We start from the raw sequence: 21275 nt of genomic DNA, 5'->3' as shown, positions 1-21275 counted from the left end.
CCTGACTGTGGAGGTCTTCAACAGAGGAGGGGAGATGGCACAGGAACGTCATGAACTTCTCTCTACCCGCCTGGTTCTTTCACCAACCCAGCCCATGTTGGCTTGCCTGAGCTTCACGATGGAAATGTAATATTCCTGATATAGGGAATAAAAAGATAACCATAATGTCAGGATCATTCTCTTTTCCATTCTAAGTTATAGCCTTGAAATGGGAATGTTTTCTCTCCTATCTCACCCTCAGTCACGTGTGAGACAGAGAAAGCGGGAGAGAGAGGGAGAGAGAGGGAGGGGAGAGAGCGTGAGGGAGAGAGAGAATGCATGAGAGAGAGAAAGTCAGGTCTATCTGTGATTCAAGGTGTGATTGATCTTGCTGGGGGTTTAGTTACGTATGTCCTTGCAGCTTTCCCCAAGGGCAGGTAATCAAGGGTACTGCTGGTGATTGTGCAGTGAACCTCTTGAAGTATGTTTACAGCGGTTACAGCGACTGCCGCGATATTTTCAACATGTTGAAAAAGTTTCAGCCACAGTGGCAACAATTTTTGCTGCTGTAGGTTGTCGCCAAGTGTCGTAGGTGAATTCCACTAAAACTAGTCCCTGACAGTCGCCTAAAGAGTCGCTTGAGGACCATGGTTAAAAGCAAATTTATACAAGACTCTATTTCTTCCACACTTGAACAGCACACAGGCATTCTACTCAGGCGGTCTTATGGGCTGTGTTATTTATACATACTGCAGTTGGTGTGTTATGTGCTGTCTGAGTTCATGTGCCACTGCATGCGAGGTTTGCAGTGTAACTGTATGCACATGACAATAAACTTGACCTGACACATGGGTGATCTAAACAAAAAGAAATTCAGTGCGAAGAATCACTCAGAACTATTTCTTTACTTTGAAAGGACAGACAGCCTAATGCGCAGCTACGCCATTTGTAGGGCACAATGAGGGGGAGAAAACCAGCTGCTTCCAGATCAAAAGCAGGCTTCTCCTTCAAACATAAAATTGATAAGCACTTGAAATAATTTGAAGTGGTACCAAAATAGACGGGGTGGGCATGCATGCATGCAGGCTGATAAGGAGCAGTGCTGTCTGTCAGTTGCAGCTGGTGCTCCCCGAGCAAGGAGAGGTGACACAAACAGCGCAGCGCGCCAGTTGTCACACAGGCTTGTGGATGCCTGAGTTGTACATGACACCAACTCTGAGCACCTCGGGCCCTGTGCATCAGCTGGCTTACTTTACTTTTCATAAGCTTCAAGCCGGCTGTTGTTGGACAGCAAGTGTTTTGAGTGTGGAGGCGAATACTTCACATACTCGTGCATCGGATGGGAAATGCCCTGTGTTCGACGGTCACCGTGCTAATTTAAATCTCTCTCCCCACATCGTGCTTCACAGGGTAAATATTTTCAACACTGTGCCACAAAGACCAGCAAAACTGATATGGTTTGATAAGGCATATCCTGCAACTTAGCATTTTCAAAATGCTGCATCATGCACTGTAAAAAATGTTATAAACCACACGTTTCCGGTCAGGGTCATGCAAAACATTTTTATTTTTCATTTTTGCATGATTATACTATGAAATACTACACTCTGCGCTGCTATTCTGATATATGACACCTTTTACTGTAACAAAACACATGTTGTCCTTCTGTGTTATATTCCTGCACCATATATTCATTGCTCATGGATGACTTCTTGATTGTAAGATATTTTAATATATTACACTTGATATTTAAGTGTTTAGATATACAGCACGGAAGCAGGCCCTTCAGCCCATCGAGTCCGTGCTGACCAGCGATCCCCGTACATCCGCACTATCCCAGCATCATTTAGACATTTTTATGCCTATGACTAGAAGAGGCTTTTTTGCAAGACTGGGCCATGCAATGTTGTTTCATGCTTCCATCTGACACAGATGGAGGCCATTCGACCCATTGCGTCTGGCTATCAGAGCAATTCCATCAATCCCATTGTAGAAACAAAGAACTGCAGATGTCGATTCCTACCAAGCATAGACACAAAGTGCTGGAGTAACCCAGCAGGTCAGGCAGCATCTCCGGTGAAAGAGATAGGTGACATTTTGGGTCGGGACTCTTCCTCAGACGAATGTTTGGGGTGGGGGGGGAGATCCGGTGGTGAGAAAAGATCAGGATAAATCAGGGCCAGCAATGACCTCAGGCATGGTGGTGTCCTGGTGAGCCCCCCTAGTCATTTAACCAGTTCCACAGTTCACCACATTGCATCCTTCTTGAGATTACACCTCCCTTGCTAATAATTGGCCTACCCGGGCACCCCCAAACCCCTTGTTTTAGACTTTGTTAGGGTCCTTTCACAGAGTATCCATTACGTTACAATAGCTGCCAGTTCTGGAAAACCGTAACTATTTGCCAACCACCACAAGGCTCTGTGCATCCGTACTTCTTGCCCTCTCTGCACTCCTCTTTGATTGCAAGACTGTCAGCAATGGGATTGAATGTCCTTGCCTGGGCTCAGGACTACACTCACCAGAGCATCGCTGCCGACAACAGAGACAGCAAAGGAGACTCAGAAACGACCACCGGCTGTCACTTTGGTCATGTTGAAAGGTGGGCAGACAAGAGGCTGAACGCTTCTTCCTGTGTTCGCAATGTTTTATTTGCAAAGAATAAATCCTTCAACCACTCTGCAAACCTCTCCATGGGCTTGCTGCCCTTATCTCCACAACCTTCTCTGCTCACACAACCATTGAGATGGCTTTGGACTCTAAATCTGTAGACATTTAATTCCTGAAACTGAGTTTTCCACCAGCATCATGTGAGAACTTTATATTTTTAATTGATGATAATAACAACTTTCGAAATCTCTCTCCTTTTACGATGCACCTTAAAATTCTACCTCTTTAATCAAACTGTAAGTCATATATGTTCAGATTTCCACGTGCGGCAGGTCTTCGGTGATGCTCTTGTGAAGTGTTTGGGGATGCTGAGGTACTGTACTGTTGTTTAAAGAATATTTGAATAGTCTGTATCTTGGTTAAAGGAATGAGTTCCATGCTGTTACTGGTAACATGGATCCCTGATACACCACGGCCGGTGAGCAGGAGTGCATATGATCTTTGGTGCGTGGTGGGTGGAAGAGCTCACTGCTGACCCCTACCTGTAGCTAATCCAGCAAGGTTGTTGTGATCAAATGGGCGCTAACTACACGTAGAACATAGAACAGTACAGCACAGTACAGGCCCTTCAGCACACAATGTCCGAACACAATATCGATAAACGAATCTCCTCTGCCTGCATGCAATCCATATCTCTCTCCCCACCCACCCCATTCCTGTTTATTCATGTGCCTATCTAAAACAATTTTAAATGCCACTACCTTATCTGCCTCCACCACTACTTTGACAGTGTATTCCAGATACCCACCATTCTTTGTGTAAAATAATTGCCCTGTACATCTCCTTTAAATTTACAGTAGCTCATCTCACTTTAAAGCTATGCCCTCCTGTCTTTGATATTTTCCACCCCAGGAGACTTTATCTATGCCACTCATACTTTTTATATATTTCTATGAGATCTCCACTCAGCTTCTGCCAGTCCTGAGAAACCAATCCACCCTCTTTTTTATAGATAATACCTTAACCTAAACCTTGCTTTAATGTAAATAAAATGGACTTCATCAGTTAACTGGGTTCCAAGCATGCAAGCTGTGTATGGTATATCTGTTATATATTTTGATTACAGCTGTGGGACATTTTTGTCCATTCCTCATTGCCCAGTGAGAATATTGAGTGAGGCGCATATGCTCCAGTTACTGAGAACAGTTGGCTCTGAGAGTGGGTTTCAGAGGTTAACCCTTTCAGGAACATATATTGAAGGAAAAGCATCAAACTTATTCTGCAAGGGCTAATTTGCCTCACTTCCAGAATTGAGTTATAGAGTCACAGAGTGATACAGCATGGAAACAGGCCCTTCGGCCCAACTTGCCCACACCGGCCAACATGTCCCAGCTACACTAGTCCCACCTGCCTGCATTTGGTCCATATCCCTCCAAACCTGGCCTGACTAACTGTTTCTTAAACGTTGGGATAGTCCCTGCCTCAACACCCTCCTCTGACAGCTTGTTCCATACACTCTTTGTGTGGAAAAGATATCTCTCAGATTCCTTGAAGAGTTCGGAAATAATCCAAACGTTTTTTCAGTCCCAGTCTGAAAAGTTAATGAATCAATGTCCACGGCTCTTTGGAGATCTATGTCTTTGCCTGGTCTTCTACCTCAGGCCCACTGTCCTGCACTGACCATATCCTTGATTCACTTTGTTTCCAAAAATCTATCGATCTATGTCTTGAAATGTACACAATTCCAAACATTTACACCTCTAAATGAAGACATTTCTTCTGCCTCTCATCATTTCTTATCCATGTACCTGTTCAAATGTTCTTTTTAATGCAATGCAATGATTGTACCTGCCTCTTCCAACTCCTCATCATGCTCATGCCACCGCCCACTGTGTGAAAAACCTTCTCCTCAGATTGCCTTTAAATATTACCCCTCACCTTAAGCATATGTCCTGTAGTTTTGGACTTCTCTGCTCTTCAATAGAGACTGACGATCTTCACCATCTAATCCCCCCATGATTTTATAAATGTCTATAATGTCACCCCTCAATCTCCTGCGTTAGTGACACCAATCCCAGCCGGTTCAATCTCTCTTGCAACTAATACGCTAGATTCTAGGTAAACCCGCGTTGAATCTTTTCCATATTCCATCTAACACTACTAAGCCCTTCCTATAGTGTCAGGACCAGAGCTGTACACAATTTCCAAGCGTAGCCTAACCAATGCCTTGTACAGCAGCAAATGGTTACTATAAAAGCACGAAGTACGTACTATAACATCAGGATAAGCGCTCAATGAAGAAAACCCAAGCCCCAAACACAATATCCCAACTCACATACAATAGGCCTATGTATGAAGGCAAGCAAGCTAAATGCCTCCTTCATTATCCTATCCACCTGGATCACCATTTTCAGAGAGCTATGAACTAGCACCAGTAGGTCCCTCTGTACATCAACACTTCTGGAACCTTGCAGTTTACCATAAAGGTCCATCCAGTATTAGACGAAGCAAAATGCATCATCTCACCCTTGTCTAGTTTAAATTCCAGCTGCTACTGCTCTGCCCAACGTTCCAGATGATCTGTCTCCCCCTGTATCCGAGGCAACCGTCCTCACTCTCTACATATCACTAACCTTTGTGCCATCAGCAAACCTACACAGCAGGCCAGAGACATTCACATCCAATGGACACACAAGAGATTGTATTTACTGGAATCTTAATCAAAAACAAGGTGCTGAAGGAACTCAGCGAGTAGGGTAGCATCTGTGGGTGGGATGGATAAAGCACATCTCAAAGGAAGGACAGGCAGAGAGAGATCAATGAATGTGGTGAAACTGTTAGAAACCAGTCTATTAGATAGGGCTCTTAAAAATAGCGGAGTCGGGGGATATGGGGAGAAGGCAGGAACGGGGTACTGATTGGGGATGATCAGCCATGATCACAATGAATGGCGGTGCTGGCTCGTAGGGCCAAATGGCCTCCTCCTGCACCTATTGTCCATTCTCTATTGTCTATTGTCTGATGGAGTGAACTGATGGGGTGTTATTTTCAATGCAAGAAGTAACATGGGTAGAGTGGATGGACTCAGTCCCTGGATCAGTGTACACTGGTACTGTGGTCATTACAGCAACTTGATCGTGAGGGCCACGATTGGCAGCTTAATGACACAGGGTTTTAGATGTGATCGAGAGGCAGGTAAAAGAGGTGGAGGATTTGCGTCACTAAAGGGTTAATGCCACAGCGGAGCATGAAGGGACATGCTAAAGAGATCATCTACTGAGGTGATATGGTAGAGCTCAAAAATAAGATGCAATGACTGTGGCATTAGAGGCTTCTCAGTAGCCAGTGGGAGATAGAGGAACAATCTGTGGACCAATTACGGAAAGGGTAAAAGCAATAAGGGTAAAAGCAAGAGCTTCCTCACTATCGACTGGGATTTCCATAGTCCAAAAGGCTTGGACAGGGCAGATTTTGTTATGTATATCCAAGAGGGTTTCCTAAAACAGCATATGGATAGTCTCTAACTCAAAGAGACGCCATACTGGACCTTGTATTGGGAAACCATCCTGGCAAGGTGACTGGTGTTTCAGTTTTGGGAACAGCAATCACAACTCCATACATTTTAAGTTCACAAAAATGCTGGAGAAACTCAGCGGGTGCAGCAGCATCTATGGAGCGAAGGAAATAGGCAACGTTTCGTCCCGAAACGTTGCCTATTTCCTTCGCTCCATAGATGCTGCTGCACTCGCTGAGTTTCTCCAGCATTTTTGTGTACCTGGGATTTTCCAGCATCTGCAGTTCCTTCTTTAACGCTCCATACATTTTAAGGTAGTTACAAATAAAGGATAAGTCTACAGCTTTGAGGAATTGGGGTAAGGCGGGTTACAATGTTATTAGACAGGAAGCAGGAAGAGAAAATTGGACGCGCCTGCTGTTGAGTAAGTTCACATCAAACATATGGGAGTCATTTAAAGACCAGCTGATCAGCGTTCAGGACCGGCATGTTCCAGTAAGGAGGAGGGATTGTAAGGGGACCTTGGCAGAACAGTGAGATTCTAAAGAGGGTCAAAAAGAGAAAGGAAGCATATGCAAGGTTTAGGAGGATTAACGCGAACACTGCCTTTGAGGAGCATAAAGCAAGCAGGAAAGAAGTCAAGCAGGACCAGAGGGAGCCATGAAATGTCATTGGCAAGTCGCATAAAAGAAAATGCCAAGGCGTTTTATATGTACGTTAAATGCAAGTCGGTAACTGGGGAGAAGGTAAGACCCCTCGAGGATAAATTAGGGAATTTATGAGGATGTAGACGGGGTACTAAACAAGTACATTGCATCTGTTTTCACCAAAGAGAAGCACATGAAAGACAGGGCAGTCACGGTGGCGCAGCGGTAGAGTTGCTGCCTTACAGCGAATGCAGCGCCGGAGACCCAGGTTCGATCCTGACTACGGGTGCTGTCTGTACAGAGTTTGTACGTTCTCCCCGTGAACTGCGTGGGTTTCCTCCGAGATCTACACACTCCAAAGGCGTACAGGTATGAGGTTAATTGGCTTGGTAAATGTAAAAATTGTTCCCACTGGGTATAGGATAGTGTTAATGTGCGGGGATCGCTGGCCGGCGCGGACCCGGTGGGCTTAAAGGGCCTGTTTCCGCGCTGTATCTCTAAAACTAAAACTAAAACTATGAAACAGTGAGATCTGTGTGGGGAACACCAATATGCTAGGAGCGTCTGAAGAAAGGTCCCAACGCCATACCAAAGTCACCCATCCTTTTTCTCCAGAGATGCTGCCTGACCCGTCGAGATACTCCAGCGCTTTGTGTCGATCACCAATTTGCTGGGGGCAGTTTAGGGTCCAGAAGCTGGAGGTGCTGGGTCTCTTGAAAAGCATGAAGATGGATACGTACCCGAGGAGACTGCAAGGGCCTTGATAAGGACCTCTGCATCTTCTCCAGCCACAAGCCAGGTCACGGGGGGCTGCAGAGTGACCAGAGTCGTTCCTTTCTTTAAGAGAAGTAGAGATAATGCAGGCGATTACAGGCAGGTGAGCCTCGTGTCAGTGTTGGAAAGGATTTAAGAAGGAACTGCAGATGCTGGAAAATCGAAGGTAGACAAAAGTGCTGGTGCAGCGGGTGCAGCAGCATCCATGGAGCGAAGGAAATAGGCAACGTTTCTGCTTGGATTTTAGAACGGTGTTTGTAGTAAGGTATTAGTAGGTATTTTCAGTAAGCTGCAGCAGGGACTGTTAAATGGTGCCTGAATTACGCCTCTTGCACATGGACTTGGTGGACTGTTCTGTACATTCTGTACTGACTGGTGTGATTGTAATAGGGATAGTCTTGCGGACATGCCTGCAACAAATGTATTTCGCTCTACCTGGTACACATGACACTAAAGAAACCATTGAAATGTGATAGAATATCTCATGGTAGGCTCGTTACAGATGATTAAGATGCAAGGGATCCATGGTGACCCATGGTGAATTGGTTTACCCGGGTGTCAAGGGTTATGGGATGAAGGTGTGATAATGGGGTTGGGAGGGAGAGATAGCTCAGCCATCATTGGATGGCAGAGTAGCCTTGATGGGCCAAAAGGCCTAATTCTACTCCTATCACTTATGACCATGGAAGACGCATGGTCGAGGTGGGAGAGTGTTACTGGCTGGAGGACTGTCACCAGTGGTGATCTGCAGGGACCTCTGTCATAGAGTCATACATCGCAGAAACAGGCCCTTTGGCCCAACTTGCCTATGCCGATCAAGATACCTACACTAGTCTCACAGCCCACACTAGTCACTTATCCCCTCTAAACCTTTCCTATCCATGTACCTGTTCAAATGCCTTTTAAATTCTGTTAAATTCTGTTGAGTATCTGCCTCAACTACCTCCACTGGCAACTCATTCCATCTACCCACCACCCTCTGTGTGATAACATTACCCCTTACGTTCCTATTAAATCTTTCCCCTCTCAGCGTAAACCTATGTTCCCTGGAGCTTGATTATCTGTGCATTTACCATATCTATTCCCCTCATGGTCTTATACACCTCTATAAGATCCTTCAAGGAATAAAGTCCTAGTCTGCCACTCCCTTTCCTATAGCTCAGGCACTAAATTCCTGGCAACATCCTTGCAACTCTGCACTCTATCCAGCTTAACAACATCGTTCCCATAACAGGGTGACCACAACTAAACACAATGCTTCAAATGCAGCCTCGCCTGAGTCTTGTACAAGTGTAACATACCATCCCAAATTACTTGCCTGTTATCTTCACTGATGAAGGCTTCTTGGCCATCCTATCTAACTGTGAAGCCACTTTCAAGGAACTATGTACCTGTACTCCTAGATCCCTCGGCTCTACAACTCTCTTCAGGGCCCTGCCATTCACTGTGAAGGTCCTGACCATGTTTGGCTTCCAAAAATGCAACACCTCACACTTATCTGCATTAAACTCCATTAACTATCCCTCCATTAACTGTTTCCCAACTGATCAGGATCCTGCTGTAATATTTGATAACCATCTCCGCTATATACAATACCACCCTCTTTAGTGTAGGGAAAGAACTGCAAATGCTGGTTTAAATCGAAGGTAGATACAAAATGCCGGAGTAACTCAGTGGGACAGGCAGTGACAGGCAGGTTCATTGGTATCATTTAAAAATAAATTGGATAGGCATATGGATGAGAAGGGAATGGAGGGTTATGGTACCAGTGCAGGCAGGTGGGAAGGGGAACAAAATTTGTTCGGCATGGACTTGTAGGGCCGAGATGGCCTGTTTCCGTGCTGTAATTGTTATATGGTTATATGGGTCAAAACTTCACCTATTCCTTCTCTCCAGAGATGCTGCCTGTCCTGCTGAGTTACTCCAGCATTTTGTGTCTACCACCCACTTTAGTATCATCTGTAAACTTTCTATTCATGCCTTCTAAATTCTCATCCAAATCGTTATGTACTGTATATAAATAAAAGTCTCATCTTGACCACTTCCTGTCTGCGCTGTATATTGATTTTAGAAAAAACGCTACCATATATCGCTATGAATTTTGGCCATCTTATTCACAGTCCTCCTCTGCTGAGGCAGACCTGAGGATTTATCCGATCGATGAAAAAAAAAAAGTTATGAGTGTTTAAAAAATATTGAGATCAGCTGATTGGTCCTCCCGCCTGTCAATCACTACGATGACGGTAACGCCCCTTCCGGGGGGGTGGGGGGCAGGATTATAAAACCCCGGACGCCTGGATGTGAGTCAGTCACTCGGGAGGATTACGAGGGAGAGTCCACAACTGTGATTCTAAGCTGTGAATCAACTGAGCTGTGAGTCTGCAATGTACTTGCAATAAATGATTTGTGAGCCCTTAATGACAATTCAATGAGTTGTTTGGCAATTTGGTGGCCTGCACTCTGTTTGAAATGCTATGAAATTGAATTTGGTGGCCTGCACTCTGCTTGAATGGAGTTTCAATGAATAGCCGCGAGTGAACTGCCAGCCCACCAGCCCTGAGTGACTGATCTGCCAGCCCACCAGCCCTGAGAAAACTGAGCTGCCAGTCCACCAGCCCTGAGTGACTGAGTTGCCAGCCCACCAGCGACTGAGCTGCCAGCCCACCAGCCCTGCGTGACTGAGCTGCCAGCCCACCAGCCCTGAGTGACTGGGCTGCCAGCCCACTAGGCTTGAGTCACTGAGCTGCCAGCCCACCAGGCCTGAGTGAGATGAACTGCACTCTGGGAGGTAGTATATTAGTCCATCTATGAGGAGATTATTTTTGGCATAAATGGCTGTGTAAAACGCATTTTCATTCAGCTGTGGCTGGAAATTCTGAAGCATCCATTTTTATTCACATTCATCACTCAGAAGAAGGTACTGACTAATCTGTCCAAAGTTATCTCACTAGAATGAACCATGGCTAGTTAATGAAATTTAAGAGTTTATAATCCCTACTCCAATAGGGTCCTGGATTTTTAACCTGCTTATAATGTTGATGAAAGTAATATGCATGGGTCAGTGTTCCAATATCCAAAGTAGTAATCAGATTGGATTGTGGGCTGTGACCAGGGGTGGAAATCCCGGTGGGACCAGGTGGGACACGTCCCCCCCCGTGTTTTGAGTGGTGGGGGACAATCCCCCCCACCCCCCATTTTTGGTAATACGGATTTTAAAACCCGGTGAAATCTCCGTTTTCCACGAGAGTGGCGTTGGACTGATGATCGAGGGCGCCGATTGGACAAGAGAGACGTCAGTCAGCAGGCAATGGTGGTGGGACCATGATTATTCAGCACGATGATCGGAGGAGGGACACGTGCCAAAACACTCTCGGCAGCCCTGAAAACAGACGTGCGCCTCATCCGCAGCCAGGATCGATCCCGGCTCTCCGGCGCTGTCCTGTCCCCACCCAAGTACCCCCCCCTCCCACGCCCGGGGGTGGCCAGAGACGTTGGTAGTTAGATGGGAGCTGTGCCCCCAGGCCCACAGCCAGCGCAGAGAAGCAGCGCTAAACCCAGCTCAACTTTGCCTGTCCCGCCAGGTTAACCTACAGCCCTGCCTGGACTTACGGGAAATATGACCCAGGTTTAAAGCCAGCGCACAGTGCTAGCTGCACGGCTCCGGACTGGTATTCCGTCAGTCCAGGTGGCGAGACAGGCAGAGTTGAGCTGCATTTAGCGCTGGACTGAGCCTCCGAAACCTCGCGTGACTGTGTGAGTGTGCGAATGCGCGCGCCGCCGCCAAGAAATTGTGTTCCCCCTGTCCCCCGGGCCCCTCCATATTTTGATAGCGATTTCTGTGCCTGGCTGTGACTGAGGATTGAAGACCCTTAAAGAATGTGACGAGGGGAGGGTTGGGTGGTTCAATGGAAGAGTGAGGGAAATGGAGTATTGTTTAGGGTCTAGCATTGTAGTTGGGGAGGTGGGAGGTCAGGCCAGTAGAGCATTGTGCAGGCTTTGAGATCAAATAAGAGTAAGGTTGGGCGCAGGAGTGCTGACCTTAATTGTTTAATTGTGTGGGTTTTAAAGTTAGTTGTCCTGGAAATGGTCAGGACGGAAAATAGCCATCTCAAGGCAAACCCAGGTTTCGGACACCAGGATTAGGTCTTTCATTTACATCTACAGATGATCTCAGGCCAGCTCGGACATGGGGCAAAGGTGAACCTTTGCCAAGTTGGTGATCGCTCCAACTCACAGTGGAACGTGTCCATGTGGATACACGGCATTTAAGTCCCCGAACAGTTGCCACAGCAACCAAACATAGCGACCAACAATCCCGAATCACTCATGAAGTGCATGAACTAGGGGTCGGCATAACTGTTCCCTGGGACATTCTACCCATTAGCCGTTCAGTTGGAGGTAGACAGAAATGCTGGAGAAACTCTGCGGGTGCGGCAGCATCTATGGAGCGAAGGAAATAGGCAACGTTTCGGCACGAAACGTTGCCTATTTCCTTCGCTCCATAGATGCTGCCGCACCCGCAGAGTTTCTCCAGCATTTTTGTCCACCTTCGATTTTCCAGCATCTGCAGTTCCTTCTTGAACAGCTGTTCAGTTGAAATGAGCATCGTTCAGTGTCGGAGGTGGGGAAATATCTGATTAGTTAACAGTGGGGATAGTGAAGATTTGACGTTTGCCTCGAAGGTAAACATGGAACATCCCTCTCACCTCTGGCTGCTGGGATATGTTCAGATATGACACCACACACATGGCAGACACATTTCAATGAGGAAACATTCAGAAAACAACCACCACTCATTTCTTCCTCCTCGAGAGACTGACCTGTTCTAACCGGAATTGCAGCTTATTCGTTGCAGATGTGTTCTAACTCCCCAGCTAAACAAACTAAAGATGCAAGACTTTTATTAGCACAGATGGTGTTTTAAGCTGTGTAGGCTAAAACTTGGAAGCAATGGAGAATTAACTATTGCAACACAGTGCAGAATGAAATAAAGTGAGCTCATTCTCCTCCTGATGGTGCAAAGATCTGGGTTACTTTGTGAGGGTAATTGTCAACAATAAGGTCAATGCAGGGAATATGAACGCTTTCATTTTATTAATGCCATAGCCTTCATCTGAGTTATATCAAACACATCACGGCGATCACGGTGGCGCAGCGGTAGAGTTACTGCCTTACAGTGAATGCTGCGCCGGAGACCCTGACCCGGGTTCGATAGCAACTACGGGTGCTGTCTGTGACGGAGTTTGTACGTTCTCCCCGTGAGTTTTCTCCAAGATCTTCAGTTTCCTCCCACACTCCAAAGACGTACAGATTTGTAGGTTAATTGGCTTGGTAAATGTAAAAATTGTCCCTAGTGGGTGTGGGATAGTGTTAATGTGTTGGGATCGCTGGTCGGCGCGGACCCGGTGGGCCGAAGGGCATGTTTTTGGCCGTATTTCTAAGCTAAGCTAAACAAACAGCAATAGGCATAGCATAAATCCTTGAGGCACACCACTAGTCACAGGCCTCCAGTCTGGAAAACAATCTCCCACCATCACCCTTGCTTCCGTGCATGTATTCCTCTAAAAATAAGTGTAAAGCACTGAAACCACTTGGACAACCAGTAGCAACCCATCTGTTCCCACACTGCAGATAGCCATATATCTATGGAAGATGTAGTTTACTCAACAGCAGTAGAGTTGCTGCCTTACAGCGCTGAGAGACCCGAAACTACAGGTGCTGCTTGAAGTTTGTATCCAGTGACCGCATGGGTTTTCAAGCTCCCACACTCCAAAGTTGATGGTAGGTCTGGCATAAGTTAATCCTGGAAGGGTAGTGTTGTGCGGGGATCGCTGGTCAAGCCAAAGCATTGTGCTGTACCTCTAAACTAAGCTCAACTAAACCTTGGATACTTTTTGAGGTTATAAGATAGTTTAGGAAGGAAAACATGCTTGAAGATCCAGGCCTCAAGCTCAACACAAAGTTGATGGTCTTCTGGCAGCTTCTCCTGGAAAAGATTTGCAAGCCAACATTGGTGGTACCTCATAAGTACTTTTTGAGGTGTATAGTTTAGGTAGCCCAGGTCTCAGGAGGGCAGAGACTACCACCAAATTGTGCAGGGGACATAAGGGATATATTAGGTTAAATTAATGCTGTGTAGTGTGCATGAAGGATATTTTAGGTTAAGTGATGAGGCAAATGGAATATCACTTGGGAACACTTCCAATTGTCCATTTTTTTATGATAAATAAAAAGAAGCATCCTCTGTAAATGACAAGAACCTGCAGTGACCAGAGTGCAGAGGGATCTGGGTGTCTAGTGAATGATGTGTAAAACTCAAACATGGAGATGCAGCCAGTACTTCGGAAAGCTAAAAGAATATATCGTCCCTCATGAGGGAAACTGAAACAAAAATAGGAAGTTCAGTTATATAGGTTATTGGTTAATTCATATCTGAGAGATATGTACAGTATTGGTCTCCTTTTTTCAAGGAAAGATGCTAAAACAAAGGATTTAGTTCAGAGAAGGTTTATAAAAGTAATGGGCATATTAGTGCCTGGAGAAAGGTTAGAAGACAAGGCTTGAGTTCAGAAGTGTGGGAGGGACGATTATAACATGGGATTTGATGGATTTTGGAGTTTTCTCTTGTGGGTGAATATAGAACTAGGGTCACTGTTTGAAAATAAGGAGTCACCCATTCAAGACAGAGATCTGGCATTTGTATTTTCTTTTCAAGGATGTTTGGGTTTGTAAAATGTCCTCAAAGGACAGCGGAAGTGGAGTCTTTCACTATTTTTAAGACAGAGGCAGATAAGTAAGTAAGTAAGTTTATTGGCCAAGTATTCACATACAAGGAATTTGCCTTGGTGCTCCGCCCACAAGTAACAACATGACATACAGCGACAGTTACGAATGACTCAGAAAACACTAAACATTAATAATAATAAGACATTAATGATAAAACACCATTGATCAAGCATGTGAACCAACAAAATACCAGATCAAAGGGAAGCTATAGATTTTAGGCTGTTGAGCAGAGCAACTATTGGTGGATAAAAACTGTTTTTATGTTTGGCTGTGGCAGCTTTGACAATCTGGAGTCGTCTTCCAGAGGGAAGTGATTCAAAAAGTTTGTGGCCAGGGTGAGAGGGGTCAGAGATGATCTTGCCCGCTCGCTTCCTGGCCCTTGCAGTGTACAGTTCGTCAATGGAGGGAAGGTTGCAGCCAATAATCTTCTCTGCTGATCGGACGATTCGCTGCAGCCTCCAGGTGTCGTGCTTGGTGGCTGAGCCAAACCAGACCATGATGGAGAAGGTGAGAACAGACTCTACGATGGCCGTGCAGAATTGGGCCATCATTGCCTGTGGCAGATTGTGCATCCTCAGTTGCCACAGGAATAACATCCTCTGTTGTGCCTTTTTGACTGTGGAGTCGATGGTAGCCCCCCCACTTATCAAGGGAATGAAAGAATAGAGGGCAGTGGTGCAGCAGTAGAGTTGTGCCAGAGACACGGGTTCGATCCTGACCACGGGCGCTTTCTGTACGGAGTTCGTACGTTCTCCCCGTGATCTGCGTGGGCTTTCTCCACATTTTCCGTAAAGCAGGGGTGGTTCTCATAGTAAGAAAGAAACTGTGTTGTTGAACAGGTTTCCTTTCATTACTAAAAGCCCTTCTCTTTGTCACAGAATCTTATGGCAAAGGCTCTCTATGACAACAAGGCAGAGACATCCGACGAGCTTGCGTTCCGTAAAGGAGACATACTGACTGTGATAGAACGGAATATCAAGGGGGATGAAGGTTGGTGGCGCTGCTCTCTGCACGGACGGCAAGGCATTGTACCCGGAAACCGCCTACAGCTCATCAGTGGATCGCAATATGACATGCCATCCCTGTACCTCTCCCCATGCCCAACCCTCCGCAGGCCGTCACAGCTCGATATTTACCAGATGCCAACCAACCAATATCCAAGCTCACCCTTGTCTTCCAGTTCTCACCTGCAGGACAACATCTATCAGGTACCATCAAGGCCTCAGTCCTATGGCCAGCATTACCAAGCGCCAGGACCATCTGCTGAATACTGTTGGGACAGAGGACAGGCACCAACACGCCAGGTAAGAGAATGCCCGCTGACTGGATGTTATAGTATTTTAAAACTGGGTTTAGTGTGACCAGGTAGAGAGAGAGGTCCAATGCACGGAATCTGACCATTCACCATCAATATAACCTGCTGTAGCAAGGATTGACCCGAAAAACCTAGCAGTTAATGGGGCCCATTTGCCGTGGAGCAAAGCATGCTGAGGTGACCTTATAGAGGATTATAAAATCATGAAGGCCATAGATAAAGGAGATAATCACGGCCTTTTTCCCCACGGATGTGAAAGTCTAAAACCATAAAGCATAGGTTTAATGCGACGGGGGAATGATATAAAGGGGATCTGAGAGGCAATACTTTTAAAACGGTAGGTACATGGAACAAGCTGCCAGAGAAAGCTATAGAGGCAAATACAACCACAATATTTAAAAGGTACATGGATATGAACAGTTTTTAAGGATATGGGCCAAATGCAGGGAAATAGAAATGATTTAGATCGGCATGGACATGTTGGGCCGAAGAGTCTGTTTCCAAGTTGCATAACTCGATAAATCTAGCATTGTATCTAAGATTCATCAGGGCAGAAGTTTCTGATCCAAGGATGAGATGTTATTGATGATGAGGAGTGTGGTCTGAGGTTGCAGAATGGTAATGACCAGCCAGTAGGCGGGTCATAGATAGCCTGCTACTATTGTTAATCTAGATTTTCATCAGAAGGTAGCGATGATGACATTGAGAAATCATCCATAATAAAAACTGAACAATGTGACATATGTAACTTCAAAGGAGACAGGGAATCAAGAAATCAGCAGCTTGCTCAGTCTGTCAGAATTGTCCTCGCCTTCCCAAACCCCTGCACAACTCCTGCATTCACTAGTTCCACGCTGCAACAGGAGACTGGGGCCTGATAAAGGTCAGGACTGAGAGGAAGTAAACACAGAGTACTCATCCTTCAAAATGTTCTCCTGGCTTTACCTAAACCACACACAAGCATATTCACCCTTCTTTTCCATTTCGGTGCTTGCCAATATGCTCCAATTCTCACATGTGATTGGGAATGTGTGCCAGAACTGCGGTATCCTGGGAGACACTTTATTAAGGGAATAAATGTGTGGGATTACAAGAGGTGTCCGATGAAAATCCAGCAGGAAGATCACGTATCTGGAAATCATTGAAGGACATAAAAAAAAAAAATTGAATCTAAAAATTTCATGCAGATGTTAATCGCAGAATGATCCAGCTGTAAATTTCTGCCAGTACAAACAATGAACAATGAACAGCTGGATCTTTCAGCAATTAACATCTGTATGGATATTCTTCTTGGATGATGGCAAGCCAGCAGAATTTCAGCTGAAAAAGATCACTAGGATGATTCATATTGCATGATTTATACATAAACCAAGGTGAAAAATGATCCAACTTTTGCACTTATTCTTCAGTGCAACACATGTCTTTGCAGAGAATACGCAATATTTCCTCAAGTGTCAATCCCTCTCCTGGTCTAAGATCTAATCTTAGATGAACCCAATCAATTTTAATCATCTATGCGTTAGATCATGATAAAGTGCCTTTACAAATGACCTAAGGCACAAGTTCCAAAAACTTACAAAATTCTTAAGGGGTTGGACAGGCTAGATGCAGGAAGATTGTTTTTCCGATGTTGGGGAAGTCCAGGACAAGGGGTCACAGCTTAAGGATAAGGGGGAAATCCTTTAAAACCGAGATGAGGAAAACTTTTTTCACACAGAGAGTGGTGAATCTCTGGAACTCTCTGCCACAGAGGGTAGTTGAGGCCAGTTCATTGGCTATATTTAAGAGGGAGTTAGATGTGACCCTTGTGGCCAAGAGGATCAGAGGGTATGGAGAAAAGACAGGTACGGGATACTGAGTTGGATGATCAGCCATGATCATATTAAATGGCGGTGCAGGCTCGAAGGACCGAATGGCCTACTCCTGCACCTAATTTCTATGTTTCTATGTTTCCAGACCTTGGTTCGCAACTCCCAAACAAGATCTGATATTCTATAATTTTATGTTTAAGAAAGAACTGCAGATGCTGGAAAAATCGAAGGTAGACAAGAATGCTGGAGAAACTCAGCGGGTGAGGCAGCATCTATGGAGAGGAGGAATAGGTGACGTTTCAGGTCGAGACCCTTCTTCCAACTCTAATTTTATTCCAAACTTCATTCCAAAAATATTTATTATTACCATTAGTTCATTAAATAATCACATCCCCGTCACACATGTCCAGATCAAAAATAGGTTTAGACAATAGGCAATGGGTGCAGGAGAAGGCCATTCGGCCCTTCGAGCCAGCACCGCCATACAATATGATCATGGCTGATCATCCCCAATCAGCACCCCATTCCTGCCTTCTCCCCATATCCCCTGACTCTGCTATTTGTAAGAGCCCTATCTAGCTTTCTCTTGAAAGAATCCAGAGAACCTGCCTCCATTGCCCTCTGAGGCAGAGAATTCCACAGACAACCAGTTTAGCCTGGTTGGATCCAGATTGTTTTGATCTAAGAAATTGTCCTGGATATAGTCAACGAACTCCATTCAAAATTTCTGTTAAAATATAGAATCAAATACAATGGTAACAATATGATTGAAAAACCTTGACAACAGATCTATTCACAGCCCTCCCCAATAGCAAACGCAATCAAAACCCCGGTTACAAATCCATTAAAACCCCATTAAGAAATCCACTAAAACCCACTAGTAACAAATATAGTTGTGAACTCCAATACCAATCAACTCCACCTTGGAGCAGCCAACTGATGAAGCACCTCATCCTCTGTTGCTTGAATAAATCCTTTATCATTACTGGGCCCTCACTAGAAAGACCACAGCAGTTACAGACGGCAGATAGACATAACATGCTGGAGTAACTCAGCAGGGCAGGCAGCATCTCTGGAGAGAAGGAATGGGTGGCGTTTCGGGTCGAGACCCTTCTTCAGACTGAGAGTCAAGGGAGAGGGAGTCTAGAGATTATAGGGGGAAAACGACAGGTCAAAGCAGATGATGATAAGGAAATGTAGAATGGTTCATTGTGAGCTGAGGGGAAGGTGACAAGGAAGGCATACAATTAGTAAAATCAGAAGGACAGTGAAACTAGTCAGAGAACTAGAGTAGGGGAGGGATGGACAGAGGGAAAGCAAGGTTTACTTGAAATCAGAGAAATTAATATTATCACCCCTGGGTTGGAAGCTGCCCAAGCAAAATATGAGGCGCTGTTCTTCCAATTAGCATTGGATCTCACTCTGACAGTGGAGGAGGCCCAGGACAGAAAAGTCAGTATGGGAATGAGATGTTTAGCAACTGGGAGATCGCACAGACGGACTGAATGGAGGCGTTCAGCTAAATGATCGGCCAGTCTGCGCTTGGTCTTGCCGATATATAGGAGTTCACACCTGGAACAGCGGATACTGTTTGTAACATGGAAGAAGTTTCTATCTGGAACAGCTGGGTCCCTGAACAAACCCTATTTGGGAACAGCTTCCAAAGATGATGCCTGCTTTGCTCTCAGTTCTAAAGTCAGTATCATTCAAAGTCTCAAAAAAGTTGTCGGTGGACTTCCTCTTTCCACTAGTTTGGTCAGAGGTTGCTGTCTCCTAATTTTTACAGAGGGAATTCTAAACTTGATGCAACCATTGAACCAAAGAAAGAATGAGAGGCGAGTAGACCTCATGAACCCTGGGGTCACATGGGGAGGGAAGAGTCATTTATTCAGTTGCGATATAACCCATCTTGCCATCTGATCATTTGCACTTCCCCTCCCTAGAAGTTATTTTGCACGTTTTCCTGAGTGGGTTAATGGCCAGTTTATTTTGACGGGAACCCTGCAGAGAGCACCCGGGGACCCTGGTTAGGATCAGTCTACCTGTGGCTGGATTGATGGACAGTTTCACAGCACTCTGTCTAAGGTGGTGTGAAATGCCGGACCCTTTAAATAATGTTCAATTAGACCCGTCGACATTACTGAAAAAGTGTTTGATCTGTCAGAGGACAGCAACAGTCAACGCTACAAAGCTTATGAATTAGGAGCAGGAGTCTGCTCCTTCACCCACCAAGCACCAGGTGTACACCGGGAACGTGCATGTATTGGGATGGTGGGCATATTGTTAGAACACTGCAAGACAGGAAGGATGGCAGCATCGTCCTTCATCATTATTGAGCCAGATATTGAGTTGGATAGATTGGCAAAGCACTCCTTATACTTTTATTAAATGGCTTTGCATGTTTTTCACCTGCAGGTGTTTTCGCTTCCCCGAATGGGACCGGCCTTCAGCCTGAACTCCATTTCAGGACCTTATGCTGATGCTTACGATATCCCGCCGTCCCATATCTCCAGACTCCAGGACAACCAGGTAATGTGAAGAAATCCCAATTACATAAACCGCTGAGACACACCCTGGGTATAGGGGCCTTGATACAAACAATTACGGATCAGTTCTGGCTTGTTCAGCTTCAGCTGTGTACTTATGTAGAACCAGATGGGCGCGCTTCTACGCTGTTATTTATAACCTGCATAAGCCACAACTCTCACCTCAGACACTTCACTTTGCCAACTGTAGAAGAATTGCCAGCTCATGTACTTCCTTGGCTAAAAGACAAATCCATGTCATCAACCATTCACCCTCAGTAGCATCAAAGTAGATCCCCAAACTGATCTCAGTCAAACGTGCCTGTAATGTCTCACATACCCTAGCTGTCATGGCTACCTAGTCGGTGATCTTTGCACTCTCACCAAAATAACCCCACACCGTCTGGGATCAAAGCATTTTTAACTTTTAAATTTTGAACTTTTTCAATATTAACTGGTTGAAGTTTAACGAAGTTTAACAAAATCAAACTAAAGCAAGGCAGAGCCGGACAACAGCAGCACAAAGACATGATTCAGAAATTGTGAATTGAAAAGCAAATTTCAATGGAAATCTCTTCAAATTAACATTTCAATTTGCATGTTAATATGTCAAACCAATTTTCAAATCTCAGTGGCCACTCTCATGTACAGGCAATTTATGCACATTTTTGAGCATGACATTTGCCCAGTTTTGTTTCAGTTCTCAGTCATCCACTGTTGTCCACAAGTTGGCCAGCAGTTGGTGACTGTGATTTTTCACAAAGCAAATTCTATAACTTGGCCCAGCCATTGCGAACAAAGAACTAAGCAGAGACTGGGTATATTTATAAAGTGTAAGGGTTACTCCAGCTCCAGCACACCAGCTCCTCACACCACACACACACACACACACACAAATTGGGATGCAGCTAACTTTGATGGCTTTACAAAGTTAAGGTTCCTTCAAAAGAATTATGCATTTGGCCAAAATCCAAAGAGAAATTCTGTTCAGACCTAGATACCAGGACGAGAACAGATCTTGCACGAGTTACAATGGGAGTTACCGGTACTTAGTAGGGATTCAGTTTAATTTATTGTCATGTACACCAGGTTCACCTGAAGCTCACAGAATAAACAGTATACATGCAGTATTGATAAATACAGCAATAAATAACTATGACAGTTGCAAAACAGCAGGATGGTGCTAGGTTGTAATGCAAAAGCCAAGCCGTGCAAAAGAATATTAAAGTACTATAACGGAATAACCAAATGAGGTGGAGTTTAGAATCAAAGTAGGTGGCAGCACTTCCTGGAATGTGATGTGAAATAGATGTT

At 45.1% G+C, this 21275-nt stretch overlaps 1 protein-coding gene across 2 annotated transcripts in view; it reads left to right on the top strand.

Moving 5' to 3' along the window:
• Window positions 1–21275, top strand: part of LOC129707182 (cas scaffolding protein family member 4-like) — a 93990-nt gene that overhangs the window by 47597 nt on the left and 25118 nt on the right. Inside the window, exons 1-3 of one of the 2 annotated variants that reach the window (XM_055651989.1) lie at window positions 6664–6849; window positions 15189–15614; window positions 19852–19965. In XM_055651989.1, coding sequence (XP_055507964.1) covers window positions 6676–6849; window positions 15189–15614; window positions 19852–19965 — 714 coding nt within the window. In that variant the 5' untranslated portion in view covers window positions 6664–6675. Of the gene's footprint in view, window positions 1–6663; window positions 6850–15188; window positions 15615–19851; window positions 19966–21275 lie in introns of those variants that run through there. The other variant, XM_055651990.1, reaches the window with a different exon arrangement.

Source organism: Leucoraja erinacea, chromosome 21, assembly GCF_028641065.1.
Source record: "Leucoraja erinacea ecotype New England chromosome 21, Leri_hhj_1, whole genome shotgun sequence".
Classification (NCBI taxonomy): Eukaryota; Metazoa; Chordata; class Chondrichthyes; order Rajiformes; family Rajidae; genus Leucoraja; species Leucoraja erinaceus.
Note: the sequence above shows the minus strand (reverse complement) of the source record. Positions and strands in the feature narration are given on the sequence as shown.